The sequence below is a fragment of the Vespa crabro genome, chromosome 4, assembly GCF_910589235.1.
Source record: "Vespa crabro chromosome 4, iyVesCrab1.2, whole genome shotgun sequence".
Lineage (NCBI taxonomy): Eukaryota > Metazoa > Arthropoda > Insecta > Hymenoptera > Vespidae > Vespa > Vespa crabro.
Genome location: NC_060958.1, coordinates 10,372,747 through 10,393,742, shown reverse-complemented (window position 1 = coordinate 10,393,742; position 20,996 = coordinate 10,372,747). Strand labels below are relative to the sequence as shown.

General features: G+C 35.3%; 1 protein-coding gene across 1 annotated transcript in view; it reads left to right on the top strand.

Annotated features, from left to right (window-relative positions):
• The first annotated feature begins 1,200 nt into the window (after nucleotides 1–1,200).
• The window catches only part of LOC124423427 (dipeptidase 1), a 53,389-nt gene continuing 33,593 nt past the window's right edge, over nucleotides 1,201–20,996 (top strand). The window contains exons 1-3 of the mRNA XM_046961123.1: nucleotides 1,201–1,338; nucleotides 3,163–5,156; nucleotides 17,254–17,407. Coding sequence (XP_046817079.1) covers nucleotides 5,032–5,156; nucleotides 17,254–17,407 — 279 coding nt within the window. The 5' untranslated portion in view covers nucleotides 1,201–1,338; nucleotides 3,163–5,031. The remainder of the gene's footprint in view (nucleotides 1,339–3,162; nucleotides 5,157–17,253; nucleotides 17,408–20,996) is intronic.

The window sequence follows — 20,996 nt, the reverse complement described above, 5'->3', positions numbered from 1 at the left end:
AAAAAAATAGAAATAGAAAGAAAACAGTACGAAAAGATAAAGATGAGAAAAGTTATAAGGGAGATACGAGAATATGATCAAAATCAAACGAGGAATAATAAACGAAGAGAAAAATTCCAAAGCTTATCTTATCCAAAAAAATCTTAGCCAAAATAGATCAGTTTATCGTTGGTCTACACGCAAAATTAGATCCGTCCTGCACAAACGTCTTCGTTCGCCTCGTTTCACGAATTTTCAATCTGTCATCCTCGTAATTCCAAACTTCTGATTGCTCGCCTTCAGGAAAGTTTCGGTTTCCTCCTACGCGCCGCTGTCGAAGAGCTTGAACCGAACATCCGACTGGCTTTGCGGACGTTATAAAAGCCAAACCCAATATGGAAAGAATATGAAAAATAATAAAAAAAGAAAAGAAAGGAACGTATCCTACGGAAATTCTACAATATCCTTACGAATTTCAAATTTGTCCTACTTCTCACACAAATTTTCACATGTCGAAAACACGTCGATCCTTATGATATATAATAAGAAAAGAAGAAATTCTATATATTTAGACAGAGAAATATAATCGTTCATAGATCACCGATCACGCGTTTTTATTTTTCTTTCTTGTTTTTCGAAAACAAAAGAAAAGAAAAGAAAAGAAAAGAAAAGAAAAGAAAAGAAAAGAAAAGAAATAATCGAAATCTTTACTCCTCGTTGTGATACTGAAAGAGCACGATAGTCACTTCACTCGGTCTTCTTCCTTTCCTCTTGAATTATGCTAGTGGTACTTTTAAAAAAGAAAAAGAAGTAAAAACAAAAAAAAAACAAAACAAAACAAAACAAAGCAAAAGAAAAAAAAACTACGGAAAACTACGGTACTCCTAGTTTTCGACTTGCTTTCGTACCGAAGGGCCAACGTGCCCTCTGGACACGTAGAGTGTCTAAGGAAAGGAGTTTTGGTTGGACGATTCAAGGAAGAAGGATGCTGTATGGTTGAGACCAAAAGAAAGAGACAAAGAGATATGCAAAGAGAGAGAGAGAGAGAGAGAGAGAGAGAGAGAGTGAGTGAGTGAGAGGAAGAGGGGATAAGGAAAAGAGTGTTCGGGCCGGAAGAGGAGGAGGAGGCGGAGGAATAGAAGAAGATCGTCGCGAGAGAAGTGGAGGCGCTTGCGCCCTCGCTCGTACCGAGTTTCTACGTACGTTTTCGTCAGTCGGGCCTTCAACTCCGAACCGCGTAGAACGAGTCAATCGACGCGCTGCGTGAGAGATAAAACACAAGTAGATCGACGATAGACCGTTCGTAATAAATTCGGGAAAAGAAAGGAAAAGAAAAGAAAAGAAAGACACGTGAAACAGGTGCGAGATATTTCAAGTATTTTGATATCCTCGTTGAAAATTAAAAAAAGAAGAAAAAAAGAAAGAAAGAAAAGAGGAAAAAGAAATATATATATATATATATACATGTATAACAAATAGAAAAAAAAATATGAGCAGAAATACAAGGAGCAGAGAGGAACGTAAAGAAGGGGGGGGGGGGGGGGGGGAAAAAAAAGACGGGAGGAAAGGGAACTTCGTGTCTCTCTCTCTCTCTCTCTCATGTGTTTTTAATTTTGCTCTTTTTCTCCATTTGTTTGATCATTTTTGTTTTTATTTTCCTTTGTTCTGTTTCCTTTAGTTTTTTTTGTTTGTTTTTTTTTTTGTTTTTTAATTTCCCTCTTTCCCTCTTTCCTTCTTAACTCGCACGTTGAACTTCGTTCCTTCGTTCGCGCAAAGACGTTCCACGAGAAGTTTTCCATGAATCGTAAAGTTTTGCCGACTGAAAGTTCGCCGTTCTTTGGCAAACTCTTACGTCTAAACTGGCTACTCTCTTACGTTTCCGTCGTATTTCGACTACGTGGAAAGCTTTTTTTAAGCTTTTTAAAACGGACGCGATCTATCTAACACCCCTTTCACGCCAAACCTTCTCGCCATCCCGACGACACCGTCGTTAAGTAACAAACTTTTTTTGTCGACGGACAAACTATTAAGGAGTGAAATGTAATCTATTTTAGGGAAAGAAAAACGTAGAGAGAGAGAGAGGTGTAGAAATAGATAAATAGAAACAAAAAAAAAAAGAGAGAGAGAGAGAGAAAGAGAGAAAATTTGTATTCATTTAGAAAACATACCGTAATCATTTTTCTTCGAAGGAATTCAATCCGCGAGGGCTTAACGAAACCATTGGAATTTTGTAAATTTTGTTGAAAATTCGTGGTATGTGCAACGAAGGTAAATTAATTTTGCAGGGAGCATCAATGGGTGACGAAGAGAGACAGTTCGAAGGACCGACGTGTTTCGCGCGGCAAAGTGGCCGCTGTCAAGCATTGGCTTAAAATACCGAACTTGAAAATGGCATGGAGTGAGGTAGAACGTCGAATTAGGAAGATAGAGATGAACGAAGTGACGGATGAACGACGATAGGGAAAGAGAGATAGAGATAGATAGATAGATAGATAGATAGATAGATAGAGAGAGAGAGGTGACGTCGCGAAGCCTCTTCGTTCGTTCGAGGGAATCGAGAGGCACCAATGATCGTTAACGTCGTTAGCGCTAATTAATCATCGGCGCGTAGATAAATACCGGTGTATCACGGTGGTAACTAGACGCTCGAACCGGGCCCACGTCCATTGATAATTATGAACAGGCTAACTCATTAGTCGTGGGTGACATTAAACTTTCGCCTTGGCTACGAACTGCCGATTCATTGTCTATCTGTCTGTCTTTCTCTCTCTCTCTCTCTCTCTCTCTCTCTCTCTCTCTCTTAGTTTATTATAAATCAGGAAACAAAAAGGAGAGCCGAGAATATAATATCTCTAATTATTAATTAGTCACCGGGAAAGACGTATTATCGTTTTACGAAATAGTCGCGAACTTTTTCAAAGGGGGGGGGAAAAAAAAGAAACCAAAAACCAAAAGAAAAAAAAAAAAAGAAAAAAAAGAAAAAAGGAAAAGAAAAGAAAAAAGAGAGAAACGAAAATAGAAGAAATATACTTCCTCTTGTCACTTTCTTTATTTTTCTTTTCGTTTCTCTCTTTTATCTTCTTTATAAAACTATATTACATTAAAACTTTTCGAATTAACAATAGAAACGTCAAAATATTCGAAATGTAAAATTCATGGATAAATTCACCGTTTTGTTAACAGGGAAAAACGATCCATTACTTGGTGACGTCCCGGAAAAAGTCACCGATCGACGGTGTCATCATTCTGCCTTCGTATGTGTAATTAATCGCGAAATTTAATCGAGTACCGAATTTATACCAACGGCACTACCGATCGATCTCCCTGCGGATTAACGATCACCGACTACCAAAGATGATGCGGAAAATAGCACGTCGAGAGAAACGAGGAACGAGAGAACGAGCACGTTCCGAGAGAGAGGAAGAATAATAAAGAGAATATCATTTTTCTCGTGGATTTTCAAAGCACGAGAAGATACTGTTCTTTACTCGGCATTACTAGTTCGTAACGATAAATCAAGGAAGATAAAAGAAAAAAAAAAGAAAAAAAAAGAAAAAAAGAAAGAAAGAAAAGAAAGGAAAAAGAAGAAGAAAGAAAGAACGCAGAAAAAAAAAGGAACGAAGAAGTAAGAAAAATGAGTATAACGATTTAGCTGACAATGAGACAGTTCTTGATCGATCGTTTTATTTCTACTCTAAGCTTCCCTTAATTTTTCTAATAATAACGTTTTCTTCGATACATATATATATATACACACATATATATATATATGTGTGTGTGTTTTTTGTGTGTATGTGCGTGTGTATTATATACATATGTACTGAAAAAGTGAGATAGAGAGAGAGAGAGGAAAGTATAAGATACGATACGTTTCAATGGCATTTTTTTCTTCTTTTTGAAATTCCATAAAAGGATGCAAATTAAAGATTCCTTTCAGTCTTCTCGAATCTTCGAATTGTGCATTCGGAAAAAGGATAAAGAGGAACGGGAAAGATAAAAACTAGATGGAGTAGGATATGTGAGAGAGTAGAATAATCCACGAAAGTGGACCGCGAGATAACGGTGCTTTGGCTTGAAAAAGAAGATATTGGATCGCGGTATCGAAATAAATCTCTCGAGGCAAAGTTCGATGGAGAGTTCGAAAAGCTAAGAAAGAGACAGAACGTTAAGAAAGAAAAATAGAAAAGGAAAGAGAGGAAGGAAGGAAGAGAGGAAAGGAACGAAGGAAGGAAGGAAGGAAGGAAGAAAAAGAATAACGGACGTCGACAAAGAAGAAACGTATCGAAAGGGATGACTTTTTAAGGTTAATCCTCTAAGGGTGGATTGGAAAAAGGGATAAAAAGAAAGGGAAGAGGATACAGAAAGTACATCGACGGATCTAGCGTGTCTCCAAGAAAAAAAAAAAAAAAGAAAAAAAAAAGAAAGAAATAGAAAAAAGTGGTCCTGTGGGTGTTGGAAGTGAGAAATCGAGGACGACGCTTTGGATACGTGCGAAGACGAATGCCACGGAGATAAAGAGGACATGAGAAGAATGGCAAACGTTGGTCTCTGAATCTTGTTATCTTTGAACTAATAAAAAAAAAAAAAAAAAAAAAAAGAAAAAGAAAGGACAGAAAGGAAGAAGAAGAAGAAGAAGAAGAAGAAGAACAACAACAATAAGTAGAAGAAGGAATAAGCAAGTGTTAAAAGATTAAAGAGTACGAGTGACGAAGAAAAGGGAACATTTTTCTATCGGGTTTTTTTTTTCTCGACGGATGATTTCGTAGTTCGTGATCTTTTTTGTTTTTTCCTTTTGTCTTGTTTTTCTTTTTTCTTTTTTGTTTTTGTTTTTTTTTTTTTTTTTTTTTGGAAAACAGAAAGAATAAAAAAGAAGAAATAGTGCGAGGAAAGAAGGATAATAAAGATTATTTACGTATCTCGAAAGAAGAAGAAGTAATAGAAGAAGAAGGAAAGGAGAGAGAGAGAGAGAGAGAGGGAGAGAGAGTTGGTAAGTCGACGGTGATGGCATGAGGACTTTAATAAGGACGGACTGTGGGTCCAGCGAGGAGGAGGATGAGGATGGTGGTGGGCGTGATGGTTCTGGGTCAGCTCCTGACGAGGATCTTGCTCGCGGCTCACGCTGGAGATCGGCTTGCAGCAGCTCGAAGGATACTCAGGGATGTCCCGCTAATCGACGGGTAAGTACAATGTCATAGAGATCCTTATCATCTAAATCTAAAAGAAAATCTAACGATCATTAGGATCTTATTATTTTGAGATAGCGTAAAACCAAACGGAAAAGAATTTCTCTTAAGTAGATTAAATATGTAAAAGGAGAAATATACTTGAGAGAAAAATAAAAAAAGAGAAGGACAAAGAACGAGAGAGAAAGAGAGAAAACAATAATAGTGAAAATAAATAGTTTTATTAATAGAAATTGGTGAGTCCACTACTTTCTCTCTATCTCTCTTTATCTATCTATCTCTATCTCTTTCTCTGTATATCCCCGTTCCATTTCATTATTCTTAAAGATAAAAAAAAGTGCAATTTAATTGGACGCTTTTGAAGCCTCGTGCATTTCTCATACAGATAATAAGAAAGTTTCACGAGGTTGAAAGATAAAAGACGTTAGTTAATGGAGAAGTGAGAAAAAAATAAGGCGAAGAAATAGAGAAATCAAGAAGAAAAGAAATAAAGACAAGGAAAGACGAAGAGAGAGAGAGAGAGAGAGAGAGAGAAAAAGAGAAGGTGGGTGAGAGAAAGGAGGGAGGATGAGCGAAGAAAAAGGGTAGAGAAAAAGCGCTGTAAAAGATAGTAGAATTTACTCGAGAGTAGCCCCTGGCTGTTTGATCCCTCAGTTTCTCGGGCAATCGAAACGAGAAGGAGTAGGGGTAAAGAGGAGAAGGAAGAGAAGGAAGGAAGTCTAGCGAGAGAGATAGAAATATAAGAAATAGGGGATGCAAGGGGGTCAGATACGAATTTCCGGTTCTCCTGTCTGGAACAACCTTGCGTGTCTTTCTTTCTTCCGTATCACGTTTGTGAGACTGCTTTCTTAACGTATAGATGTGCGTGAGAGAGAGAGAGAGAGAGAGAGAGAGAGAGAGAGAGAGTGTGTGTGTGTGTCTGTGTGTGTGTATCTATCGTCAGTGTATATCAGCCAAATAGGTTATCGGATCAGGAAGCAGACGAGAGTCGCCCTTTGTCATTGCAAATTGCACTCTTTCTTTGTGATCGTCTCTTCCACTTGCTACTATTATGTTATATACACACACATACAGAGAAAGAGAGAAACATATAGATAAATACATAAATGTAGATCTGTGTAAACGTATCAGCACCTTGGCCTTTTTCTTTCTCAAGATTTGAAGATTGAAATGTCGATAGGATTTCGTAAGGGTGTTGATAAAGTGCATTCGAAGAAACACGAATAATTTCACCGAGACTACTAGTAGTCGAGTGCGAGGACTCGTTGAAAACCGATAACGAGTAAAAAGCTCGTCGGGCCTATTGTCCCAAGAATAATAGTTTCTATTTTTGTTCTTTTCTATTCGACGAGTCTGATACCATGACGGCAACGACCGCTCTCTCTCTCTCTCTCTCACTTTTTTAAACGACGATCGTCTACGTCTACTATCTCGTATATATGTCCTGAATACATGCTTACGCAGTAACATACATATGTGTCTCTATCATTGTACATCTGCTTTAATCCACGATTCTTGGTTCGAAATATCGTGAAAAAGTAAACTTATCGCGTGCTTCGTATAAATCCACCTAACTGAAACTGTAGAATATATATATATATATATGTGTGTGTGTGTGTGTGTGTGTGTATAGAGATACGCTAACGTTTGACTCCTTAAATCGTACCTTCGAAGTTTCTCCCTTTTCTTCTGTCTCATCCCGGCGCCATAGAGACGCTAACGTTATATGCAAAGATTACCAGACTACGATACATTCTTCTTCAGTTAGTTTCTACCATCGTATATAGTCTACATGGAAAATCCGTAATCCGCTCTAGTTTCCCGTAACTAAGAATTTCAAATACATGCTGGTATACGTATATATGTATGTATGTATGTACGTATTTATGTACATATATATATATATATATATATATATATATGTGTGTCTGTGTGTGGGCATGCATACGTGTATATATACATATATATATATATATATCTGCATAATTTAAAAGGTTTAATGAAAATTATGGAGAAAAGAAATACTCGTGAAAAATTTAAAACTACCTCCCTTGAAAACTTTGAAAAACTTTCGGAGATGAGAAAAAAAAAAGAAGAAGAAGAAAAAAAAAAGAAAAAGAAAAAACAAGATGAGAAATCGCTTACTAAATCGATTTTCTTCTCTTTCCCCTCTTTCTTACGTTTTATTTTTTTTTTTTTTTTACTCTCCTACCTTCCTTCCTTCCTTCCATCAAAGCTGATGAATGTTTCAAGCAAAAAGACTAATTAACTGACGTTAGAAGCCACTGTTTCGTGATATTCATTCCCGACCAGAAATATTTAATTACCGTGTCCGTCTTTACGAGGCGAGATCACTGAAACGAGAACTTTGTCGAGGGAAAGGTAGAATGACGAAAGGAAGTGGGCTCGAAAGAGTTTTTTTCATTTCTCGCGACTTGCTCGTAAAGATTTCTGAGAGGGAAGAGAGAGAGAGAGAGAGAGAGAGAGAGAGAGAGAGAATATCCGTGAGAAAAAGGAAAAAAAGATAGGAAGAGAATCACAGCTTCGATATCTGAACTCGTTTTTCATCTTCTCGAAAAGAATTTCGAGATTCGTTGAAGAATCTCCAGGATTGAGCTTGCAATATTTCCGAGCACAGAAATAAAGTGAGAAATAGAGAGAAAGAGAGAGAGAGAGAGAGAGAGAAAGTGAGGGAAAAAGATATAGAGACAGAAAGACAAGAAATGAAATATTTACTGATCTCGTTCGTTAGAAAATGATCGATGTACGAACACACGAAACGTTTTAATTTCGAAATGTTTTCGAGTTCGTCTACGGCCTCGTGACGGTTCAAAGTCGTAATTAAAGAAATCTTAGAGAGAGAGAGAGAGAGAGAGAGAGAGAGAGAGAGCAAACCTATGAAAATTGCGAGACCTTCCAAAGGGCAAGATTTCAAGATCGCACGTTTCCTAGTCTACCACTTCTACTTCTCTTCGTCTTCTTCTTCTTCTTCTTCTTCTTATATGTCATAGTAGTCGTCGTTTTCGAGATGAACCTTTTAAAGCAACAAGTCCACCAAGCGCTTCTCTTCCACTTAGTCGCAAGTTCCTTGCACTTCTCTTTCTCTAGCAAGTAAGCAACGTCATCCTCTTCGTTCCTTTTGAGAATAAAACAGTGAGCATAAGAGAAACATGATCTTTCCGTGTTACAAGATGTGCATACGTCTCGTATAATCCTTTACAACAGTAACAAAACGAGCCGACATGATGTACGCGACTTATGAAAATTTTCTCTCTTACATATTTACAAATTGATGTTATACTTAGCGTAGACAAATACCATAGCAGAGAGGAATAAGAGATGAAGAAGAAAGAAAAAGAAGGAAAAAAAAAAAAAAGTAAAAAGAAAAAGTTGGATTGATCACGAGATATCAATGAAAGCTCATTTGAGTGTTAATAAAACGAGAAAAACATCGTGAAAATCAAACGACATACATACATACATACATACATATATATATATATATATATATATATATATATATATACGTGCATATATAAATACATCAATAGAATCCGAAAAATATTTGTGAGGAGATGATATATAAAGAAAAACTCGCGGAATCCTATGATTCTCATTTACATAATCCGATACATAAAGATGAATGCCCATGAAGCATATAACTTAAAATATACGGCAAATAACTTGTTATTTTCTAGATATCAACATTTTACCCTATCTTTACCAAGGTAGTATCGTTTTCACTTGGATAAAATGAATATTCTCCCTTTTCGGAAGACATTCATTCAGAATCATCTCAAATGAAGAAATTCACAAATGTACTTCGCAAACGTTGTCTCTTTACTATCTTCTTTTCCAATTCTTTGGAAACTGTTTCAGGAAAATTCTCCTAGAGCTGGTTGATTCGCCGAAGTAGTACATTATTTGGACAGAACCAACTATCCAAGTTTGAATTGTTTTCCTGAGAGACGATTCTCCAAACTACATACATACATACATACACACATATATATATATATATATATACACACGCACATAAACACAGAATATTCAAACGAAGAATATTTAAAACCAGAATTATTATGAAATCTAGTAATTTTTTTTTTTTTTTTTCGAAAAACGAATTTATGCACAAGGGAAACACGATTTTTCCTCTTCTAAACGAAGAACCCTTAAACATTCTGATTTAAATAATCTCTATCGATTTATCGTGGAGTCCTGTTCCATGTTAAAAACATAAATGAAAGGAGAGTTTTTAATTATTACCATATCGGAATGTAATTAAATACCGATCGATGTCGTTCTCCTATCGTTGGACAAATGCATTCGCTCGATGAAAATCGCTATTAACAAATATTACACGATATAAAGTATTTGTATCTTTGTGTGAGAAAGAATGAGAGAGAGAGAGAGAGAGAGAGAGAGAGAGAGAAAGAATTTGAGAGAAAGAGAAAGAGAGACAAAGTGATTCTATTCGATGATATCAAGTGTGCTCAGAGTTTATTTCAAGTTCGTGATTTTATTTTTTTCGTGAAAATACCGATAAACTTTCCTTCATATATTTCTTTTCCGACTATATGCATTATATCACGAGAAAGCTACGATAACAAACGAAGAAAAGGATTTGAATAATAATGGAAATATAAATGAAATATAATGTTTGGTTTTGTTGTTTCAATCGGATTTCGGCAAACTACATATTTCGTTTAATTCTCTTTCACTATCTTCTCTCTCTCTCTCTCTCTCTACCCACCCCTCTCTCTCTCTCTCTCTCTCTCTCTCGTTCTTCTCTCTCCTCCTCTCTATTTCTCGCACCTCGTTCGAAATTGGTAGAGGAACGAGAACGTCCGAAATTTCGCTACGTAAATTTCGACTTCGACTAACTTTCGCCATTACCGAGTGAGTACCCATACCACTATCCTTCTCCTACTATCACCACCACCACCACCACCATCACCACCATCACCACTACCCCGAGGCGTACTTATCAACTCGAATATTTAACGCGAACGAACATTAATCCGACTGAATTTTGATACGAATGCACTTTACGCCAATTACCTTCCTCATTAGATCGAGACACTTTGTTCCGTGATAAGTTGTCAAAAGTATCGTGATTTAATATATTTATTCGTTTTGTCCATTCACGAATTTCTATATTCGATCACACGGTATCTCGTTAAAATTTAATATCCCTCCCTCCCCTCCCCCTCCTCGCTCCCTGGATAATGATTCAATGAATAGGAAGGATCATAATTTCTTCTTTTTTTTTCTTTTTTCTTCAACCTCCTATTCATTATTTTAGTTGACACTATCGTTTATCTCTGAGTCTCGTTAATAGATTGAAAATAAAAGAAAAGGGTAGATGAAATATAAGATAAAAGATATTCGTCAAACGAGGCACGCGAGTGATCGATTTTTCTTTTCAAATCGTCGCGCATAAGGCAAATCTATTTAAGAAGGAAGAATAACGAATTGGCTCTAATTCTTCGTGATAATTGTGCCGAGAATTGTGAAAATGATTTCAATCGAAAATGTGAAAAAAAAAATTGAATCTATCGCTTTTTCTCCTTTTTTCTTAATTTTGTGATCGTACCTATCAAAGTATAATAACGTGGAATTATTAACAAAAAAAAAAGAAATATATATATATATATATATAAATACGTATAATATATGTATACGATAATAAGTCATAATTTTCCTAATCGTTTGATCAAATAATATTTATACTCGAAAATTATTTGATATTTGTATTTTCTTCTTTTCTCGTAACACTTCAATGAATGGAATGAACCAACTAATATTCCAAATGAAGAGAGAGAGAGAGAGAGAGAGAAGCCGTGAATGTATTTAGTGGCTAGGAAGGAAGTTGTGGGTCCTTGAATACGGCTAAGACGGACAACGTGCACCGATGTAAACAGGAATTTATGCTGAGAGAGCTCGTTTCTCGAGTCTGGATGTCCGCGAAACATTGGTATGTAGGGTTACGAAGGAACAGACACCAACTTCCGATGGGGTTAATGCAGCAGCAACGCGTAACTTGATTTGGTGAAGTTCCTCGAAGGCGCCGAGGCGACCAACCCGACCTCTCGGGATTCCGACCTCATTCTACGAAATCGGATCTCAGATCTTAGCTCTAACATAGAACGTAACTCAAAAGTTCAAAGTTTCGAAACGAACGAACGAACGAACGTAGAAACGATCAAACTACTGCCATGGATGACATCGAATATATCTCAGGAATGACTTTCGAAGTTATCGATACATTTGAAAAAAATAACAAATAAACAAACAAACGATTAAACGATTTATTCGATAATAATCGAGAAGATTTATATATCAAAATGATCGATCAAGAAACATATATCGATTTATTTAATCGTATAATAAATATAATAAAGAATCGTTTTACTTTTTAACTATTATACATTAAAAACGCATGAGAATTATTCTCTTTTATATTTTTAACGAATACGTCAATTGTCATCTCAAAATGACAATGATAAAGTCTATATATATATATATATATAATAGAACGTAATACTCATGGAGTATATTCATTATTAATACGATAAAAGGTCGCGAGCGTTGCGTTCACTAGAAAGGGAGTGTAACTTTGAGAAGGTACTAACAAAGTTTACCGAGTCCAGAACTGCAATGCCACGGATTAGATTTTATGAATCGGCTAGAAGTGCTATAACCGCGAAAACAGTTAAGTCTCAAGTTCATAGCGAATGAATTAAAACATGAAAGGGGTGTTACGTGAATCGAAGTAAAAGTCCTCTCCTGATTGTTGACTTTATTTCCATTTTCTTAAGAACTCCTAACGCTCTCCTAGTAACCTTTTTCCTAATGAACCAATTAACCCTTCTTTCACACAAATTCTAATATTTATCTTACGTGACCAACGAGATATTAAATCAACCTTGTTCATAAAATTAATGATTAAAAAAAAAAAAAAAAGGTCAACGATGATATAACGATGATCGAGTTGAATGACATTAATGAAAAAAGAAAAAGAAAAAAAAAAGAAAAAAGAAAAAAGAAAAAGAAACAAAAAAGAAAAAGATTCCTCTTTAAACAATATCACCAATGTCTGATATATCAAGCTTAGAAAATATCAAGCCTAGAAAAATGAATTGATTAATAGACGGATAAATCCATGAACGATTAACTAAATTACACGTTATAATATTTCTTTCAGTATCTTAATCATTTTTTTCCTGACTTTATACAGTTCTTGAATTGTTTCACGACAAATTATCGTCGTAAAGAACATAATGATAAGTTCAATCAAGAATTAGCCAGTTAAATTAAGTAAAAGTAGCAGAGTCATTTGCCATGTTATACTTCTAGAAAAGTCGATAGGCTCGAGCCAAGAGGGAGAGAGAGAGAGAGAGAGAGAGAGAGAGAGAGAGAGAGAGAGAGAGAAAGAACTAGAGAGAGTGCACGGAAGTCGCATTTGCATCTGAAGTGACGTCACCGCATCCAGCAAACGGAATATTCACCATTCATATGCATATCGGGGCCAGACACCTTATCGCGCTTTGCCAATTAACCACCCTTCTCAACGCACGACTCTGAGCCAGCCTCTTTCAACCCCCTTCCCACCGCCCATCTCTCTCTCTCTCTCTCTCATCACCCTTTCCCTCCCGGTCGTTTGGCAAACGACGAAAATTCACCACCATTTTAGCCGAGATCGACGTTAAAGTTATCTCACCCCTTGGATACAGACAACATTCTCTGCATACGTATCACCGATTAGCTCGACTGGCCGTCTTTCGAATTGCATTTTGCTACTTCTCTCATCCTCTCTCTCTCTCTCTCTCTCTCTCTCTCTCTCTCTTTCTCTCTCTATCTTTCGTTATAGCGCAATATGATCCATACAGTTACAAATCAGCGATTCGATTACCAAACTCATCTATCAGACGTAATCTGTGATACGGTAATATTCAAATTGTCAATCGATATTTATTCGTGCAATTCGAAATATCGACCAATATGTGTTCGATGAAAATGCCAACGGGCTGTCGGAATTTCCGACGAGCGTCGAGGATTCGTGAGTCTTCATTCAATGTATCGGAGATAGATAACGTTGCAAGAAATTCATGGAATTTTCTGATGTAAGGAATCCATATTGGTTGAAGGGGGAGGGGAGGGGAGGGTTACGTGAGAGTGTTCAAATTGGAATTTTCTCAGGCAGTTTTTTCATGTCGAATGAAATTCGTCCTGATATGCCATTATCTAATTATTATAGGAAGGATTAAGAAAAAAAAAAAAAAAAGGAAGAGAGCAAATAAAAGTAAGTAAGAAAAAGAAAAAGAAAGAAGCGAAAAGAAGAAAAAAAAAAAAAAAGAAAGAAAGAAAGAAAAAAGAAAAAGAAAAGAAGAATCGACTGTCGTGACTATAACCAATAAGCAAGAGAATTTTTATGACGTCTTGTATTATCGATGGCTGCAAACACGAGTCTGGCCGCCGGCCAAACGCCAGTGAATACTTTTATGCATTACTAAATGCGAATAGCCGATAGTTAACGATCGTTGCATGACGACTCTCGCGAAAATGACGACTATTCGATGTTATCCAAAGGGTCTTATTATCTTGGTAAAAATAAGAAAAATAAAATAATAAGCGGATAAAATAAATAAGAAACGAGAGTGGAGAAGAGAGTGAAAAAAAGAAAAAGAAAAAAAAAAGAAAAAAAGAAAACAAAAAATTATTATTCACTTTTAATCGGAGAAACATTTACTTTACGCATGATATAAAATGCTACTCGAATGGGGTATTACATACATATGTAACTTTGCGCATGCATCAGTATCGATGATGTGTATAAAAGCGCATACTCAAATTCGTGTAAACGTAACATTAATTAAGAATTATTTAAATATTTCAAATCGACTAATAACTGCATATATCGATGATGATTTTTCTTCCATACGTATACGTATCAGGAATCCGTTGAGTTTTGTACGTTTCGTTGGCTCGCTTACGATTACACGTATTTTCGATCAGATCTATGGTATAGTCGGCTATTCGGTATAATCGTTAACAAAGAACGCTTTTGAACAATGGTTAAACGAAAGTCGTCTGTTTCATTTTCAAACGACAAGCAAAATTACAAAGTCATCTAAAGTTCCATCGTATTTTACGTTATAATTATTCGCAATGGTTTCAATTTCAACGAAGTATATATATATATATATATCCCGTCAAATATTTTCGTACGTAATTTCGAGCCGATTTATTTCAATGATCGTAAATAAAAGGTAGTAGAAGCTGGAAAATATTATAAAACGCGTCGAATAGAAATCGTGAACGTTCGTTGAACAACGATGATTTACGATGACGAGAAACGATCGACCATAAACTCGATCGACTTTTGCGTTTACCCTCGTAACAGTTATGCGTGTACTCTCTCTCTCTCTCTCTCTCTTTTCTTCAACTTAGAGTCAGGTTGTAGAACTTGTGAGAAACTAGCAAAGAGAAATCCACGAGCAACGATAAGAAGATTCCACAAGTAAACAAGTAGTCTGATAGCTATTTCAGATTGAACGCATGCCTACAAAAAAGTGAGAGGGAGAGAGAGAGAGAGAGAGAGAGGAAACGATAAGGATACTTGATGTCTCGTACAAGTTGAAAAATCTAGAATGAAATTTAATGTGACAAAAAGTTTAATAGACGATCTCAGCCTTGTCACGAAGAATACTCCATATAGAAAGGTGAGAGGTGATTGGTAAAAAGGAGATCCGATCGAAAGGATTTTGAATGAAAATTGATCAATCAGAAACGGTTATATTTTTCTTCAGCTATGAAAAAAAAAAAAAAAAAAAAAAAAAAAACAGAAAGAGAAAAAGAAACAACAACAACAAAAAATATATAATACCGCCATAAAATATAATATTATTTTTCACGCGATCAATTTTTTTCCTGTTTTAAACAATTCACCCAATTATTCTCAATAAAGTAAAAAAAAAAAGTGTCCATTTAGAACTTATTATTATTATTATTATTATTATTATTATTATTATTATTATTATTATTATTATTATTAATTATAAGTTGATGTTGGAACGGTCGTACATTATAGATAGTTAGAAAAGAAAAATTTGTTCTACTTGAAAGTTTTGTAAAAGTAATTGTTAGAAAAACAGAAGATAAAAATGTATCGAACGGTATTATTCTCGATAAACGGATAAGGTTTGGTAGTAGTTAAAGGAGGAAACTATACAAGGAGGATAAGATAAGGGAGGGGAAGAGGTTGTATAGGGAAGGCACGTTCGCTCGTTTGGTTACCTAATTCTGCTCGAAGTTAAACTCCGCTCGTACCGCATACAAAGTGCATTCTACCGGCGAGTAGTATGGTTAAGCGGTAAACGGCCGAGAGATCCATCTCCGAATTCGGTCAGATTTGTTTGGTTAACGGCACGTACATAGATTCGCGTACGCATACCAGCAGAAAGAGAAAAAGAGCGAGTGAGAAAGAGAAAGAGAGAAAGAGAGAGAAAGAGAAAGAGAAAAAGAGAGAGAGAGAGAGAGAGAGAGAGAGAGAGAGAGAGAGAGAGAGACTCGTTTTCGTGAGATTCATTCGTTATGAAAGAGAATGCTTGCGGGTTACCTTATTCGGTCGAACTCCATGAGAAGAGGAACGTGCAAATTTGTGAAACGTAAACGATTTATATCTCTCGCTTCATTCACCGCTAAAATGCAAAAAAATACCTGAGGAATGTATAGACAATGAAGGAATGAAAAAATTAATAAAGAAGAAGAAGAAGAAGAAGAAAAAAAAAACAAACATGAAAGAATCTTGTTCGTACATATCGGCGTGTGCATTTTTTTTAAATATAACAAAATAATGTATATCTAGATATTGAACAATATACCGAAAGGAACAGTGTTATTTCCATGCCAACAAGAGACTTAATCGCTTTTGAGTTATGTTAAGTATCTAACGAGAAAATGTTAATAATTATAAGCATACATATAATTGTGTTATGTCTCGACGGATACGTTGACGACGACGACGACAACGACGACAATGACAATGAGGATGAGGATAAGGATGAGGACGCTAAGGTGATGCCACTTCACATCGGCATACTTCCACTCAATTAGATCTTTCTACTCCAATAGCGTATAGTGAGAACTTGGAGTTCCGGCATGTTACTTCCGCATAGGTTTATTCAAATTATACGTCCCGGGAATCTCAAAGTATTCCATAGGAAATTTCTCTAATGCACTTCGTGCGGTTACACGAAGCGAATAACAGATTCCCCGTGTCTATGGCGCAAACTTCAAGACCCATGCGGCCGTCATGGTCACATAATAATATATGCATAGCATATATTATCGACAACATAGATATACACATATATATATACATAAACATATATATATATATATATATGCATATAAATATATAATTATATGTCATAGAACCATTAACTTAATTAAAGATTAACTTGTGTGTTGGAAATAATTGAAATGCATATGCATATCTATCGTTACTAGGAATTATTTACCTACTATGCAAAAGCACTTATAAAAAATGAATTGAATCGGGTATTAGAGATTTAATCGTTAACGAGCAACTAATCGAATCCTCTAAACACCATTGGTAGGATCAGTTTCGATGATAATAACGATGATTATCATGATGATAATCTAGAATTGTTTTCATTAACAGTAAAATTATAATAAACAATAAAATCGAAATAATTGTGGCAATTTTTTTTTAATTGTTTCCCTTCGATGACATCTATCGTAATAATCGTCTCTTAAGGAATATAATAATGTCTCGAAAGAAATTCAATATAAAATGCAACAACTTAAGCTTACTAGACTAAAGGTTAATATTACGAGAGAGAGAGAGAGAGAGAGGGAGAGAGAGAGAGAGAGGGAGAGAGAGAGAGAGAATAAAATTTCCTTACTATTTTTCTCTTTTTACAAATTCTCAATAGAAACGACAAATTTATTGGAATTTCATTCGAAAAATTCCTATATAAAATTATAATATATTTTTTCTTTAACTTCCAAAATATATTTCAAATATTTTAATTGTTTTCTATTTTTTTTTCTCTTATTGAAGGCACAACGATCTACCCTGGAATATACGCAAGTTCCTAAAGAATCAACTACGAGGATTCAGATTTGATGATCTCAGTGACATCCGTCCTTGGTCGGGCAACGCCTGGAGTCATACAGATCTAAGGAGATTGAGAAAGGGAATGGTCGCCGCTCAGGTGAGTTTTCCTTATTACAAAAAAAAAAAAAAAAAAAAAAAAAAAAAGGATGACGTTAATATGCCAATTAACGTTACTATTTACTACTATCACTTTTAAAAAGTTTCGTTGTTCCTTTCGGCGATTTCAAAAGTAAAACGAAAGAGAAAGATAAAGAATGATATAAATGTAAATAAATGGAACAAAATCGAGATAGAGATGAAGTGCTCAGCACGCGATATTCAACTTTGTCGCAAAAACGGAGGATCCTCGATTCGGTTCGAAACTAAATTGGTGTAAACGCGAGGATCGCGTGTACCTTTCGAACCATGCTCGAACTAAATTGCTCGGAAATACTCACCCTCTTTCTCTCTTTCTCTCTCTCTCTCTCTCTCTCTCTCTCTCTCTCTCTCTCTCTCTCTTTTTGGCGAGAAAGTTCATTTCGACGGTAATCAATGATTACAATTAATTTCTCGTACAAGAAATTTGTTTGGCTTTAATCAAAACCGAGAGTATGAGAGGGAAGAGAGTGGGAGAGACAGAGAGAGAGAGAGAGAGAGAGAGAAAGATAGAGAGAGAAAGAAGGAGGAGGAAACATAACCTTTAGTCGGGGAAATCAACGAAGCAAACCACGATGGAAATCCCAATGCTGAGAAATAAAATTAGCAAGTTGAAATTTGTAATGAAGGTGCAGATGGAATTAACGGCGCAGAAGCGCGAACGCGCAAGCGAGAGTAGCGAGCTCTTAGAAAACGTAGAGCTTACGTTTAATTAATCCTTATTTGCGTACGAGAAAATCATTTGGAAACTCTAATATAATTCTATTCTAAATTCTCGTGACCGCGATAATAGAATGTCTATTCCAGCCGACGAAATATTCAAAATCGTTGAGACATTCCATTATCGAGATTAACATCTATTTCTATGTCTATTTGCCTTTCTCTCTCTCTCTCTCTCTCTCTCTCTCTCTCTCTCTCTCTCTCTCTCTCTCTCTTTCTTTCACTCTCCTCCGCACTTTAGTTCTATTTAATTGAAGTCACTTCGTCATCGACCATCTTCACGATTTTCATCGATGATACGACGAGCTACCTTGAAATGAGTTTCATTAAAACGAACGAATGACGATTTTCAAAGAAAAAAAAGAAAAAAAAAAATATATATATATATATAATTTGTTTCAGTTAATAAATCACTGTACGCTATTACGACGTAAAAATTGATATAACATGGGTACATACCTAATCGATGTTACATCGAAAAATAAAGAGATGTTGTTTGCTCGTTAACGAATTCGCAAAGTTTACGTTTGGTCCGGGATTTTCAGGGAAATGAAAAAAAAAAAAAAAAAAGAAAAAAAAAAGGGACAAGGTGAACAAGGTTGGAAGTAGAATTGTACAACAATTCAACGCGCGAGAGTAAATTTCGAAGGAAAAAGAAAAAAAAAAGAAAAATGAAAGTAAATAAAAAGAACGACCTTACCTAGACTTGATGAACGACCGACGACGAATACGAAATACAAACGTTTGCTTTCAATGTACGTAATAATGAAAAAATATGAGACGAGTGAGATACAATTAATACTATTTCTTTAAATATTGATATACGAAAATTTTGATCTCTTTTACCGGGACATTGTTGAGATTACTTTATAATAACACGTTTCACGTAGTTAATGTTAACAAAGTTAAACTTTCTCTTCCATTTGTCGCGTTTCATTCTCCTTCTTGTTCCTCTCGTAATTTTCTATAGAATTATTAATATCAATTATCTATCGTAGGAAATTCATACGTTTTTCTTTTTTGCTCTTTCTTTCTTTTCTTTTTTTTTTTTTTTTTACATAAAACGATACAGAAAGAAAAATTAAATCAGATGTTACGTGTTTCAAGAATCTTTGTATATTTTTTTTCATTCGTATGATTTATCCAATAACTCGACAAACGATATTAAAAGATATATTAAAAATAAGAGATAAAAATTTATAATGTATATTATTATAGTATATTATTTATATAACGTCACTTGGATCACTATGTATAATATATATATATATATATATATATATATATATATATATATATATATATAATATAATAAACAATAAAATGATATATACTACTTGTAATGTAATAAATAATCGTACTGTCGTAACGTGTTGCTTTGACGAGGTGTACCGATGAAATGAAGGTGAGGTATTATTTTGGATCTCTCTTCAAAGGCAAGTCGATCGTCAAGTTCCCCCACCACTGCCTATGAATACACTTTTCAAAGGAATCCAAAAGGAACGATGAAAACGAAACAACGAGAAACACGACGACGCTTTTACTATCGCAGTTACGCGAGTAAATATTCTCTCTATAGCGTATTTCTCAGTGCGCGCGAAATTTAAACGAACGAAAATGTATTCCTTCTTCTGTACGGTTTCTCCCGCGGCGAATTTGATAGAACGTGTAGACGGTCGTATACCAAGTTCGTATTCTATTCAAAAGCAAATATTTGCTTTTAGAAAATAACCAGAGAAAAATCTCTTTCAATAGCTGTCGTTCGATCAGACTATTAAATTTCGACGAAATCCAATAAAATATCATGGACTATTCTAATCAGCTTCATTTCGATTTTTTTTTGACTGATAATTAAAACCAATATAAAGAAAAAGAAAAAAATATATATATATATAAAGAGAGAGAGAAAGAGAGAGAGATAAGTTGGATGATATAAATTTAACATGACGGACCACTCAAAAGTCTGGAAAATTGTGGTATTCGATAAATTTACGAGCTTACCAACCAGGTTTCTCCCTTTACTCTTGCGACATTTTTCCCTAGCAACGAGCCCCGACAATAATTCTTGTCGCAAGTATGAAATACGCGTAATAACTTACATCTTTATATCGCCAACCGATATTACCTTGCCGAAGATCCTTTATGTTAAAATATATGCATAATATCCTATAAAAAAAAAATAGAAGAAAAAAAAAGAAAAGAAAAAGAAAAAAAAAAAGAACAACCATCAAACCACGTTTCCCACATGTAACCGATCATACTTCTTAACTGTCAGAAACGCAATAGCGATGTCTTTCTATCACTGTCTTTCTATCACTTTTTCTCTTTCTTTTTGTCTTTCTCTTTCTCTCTATAACGAAACGTCGACTGTGCTTTTACGGTAGTTCGTAAAAACTGCTTCGCTAAAAGGCTACTCCTAAAGAAAGTTCTTCGAGTAGTCTGAATATATATATATATATATATATATATATATATATATATATAAACTGCACTTGCTCGTTAACAAAGTAATCTCGGAATGGAGTCTCTCCATCAGAAACCGGAGGAGTTGATGGGACAGCCAATGAAACGTCGAAAAGTTCCGAAAAATCATTAAACTAAGAAGAATCATGATTAGTTCGAACCCGTTTTTAACTATGAAGATTATCTTACTATCGTCGATGTTAAAATACTTAACTGTTAGAAGTTAACTGGTAATAAAGGGGCAAGACGGTAAATCATTAGAGTATAGTAAGCTCGTGAATGCACCGTCTACTCGCGCATATGCATGCCGGTAACCGGTGAGCAAACCTACCACTACGATTCATCACTGTCCTGGTTGATTCAAACAC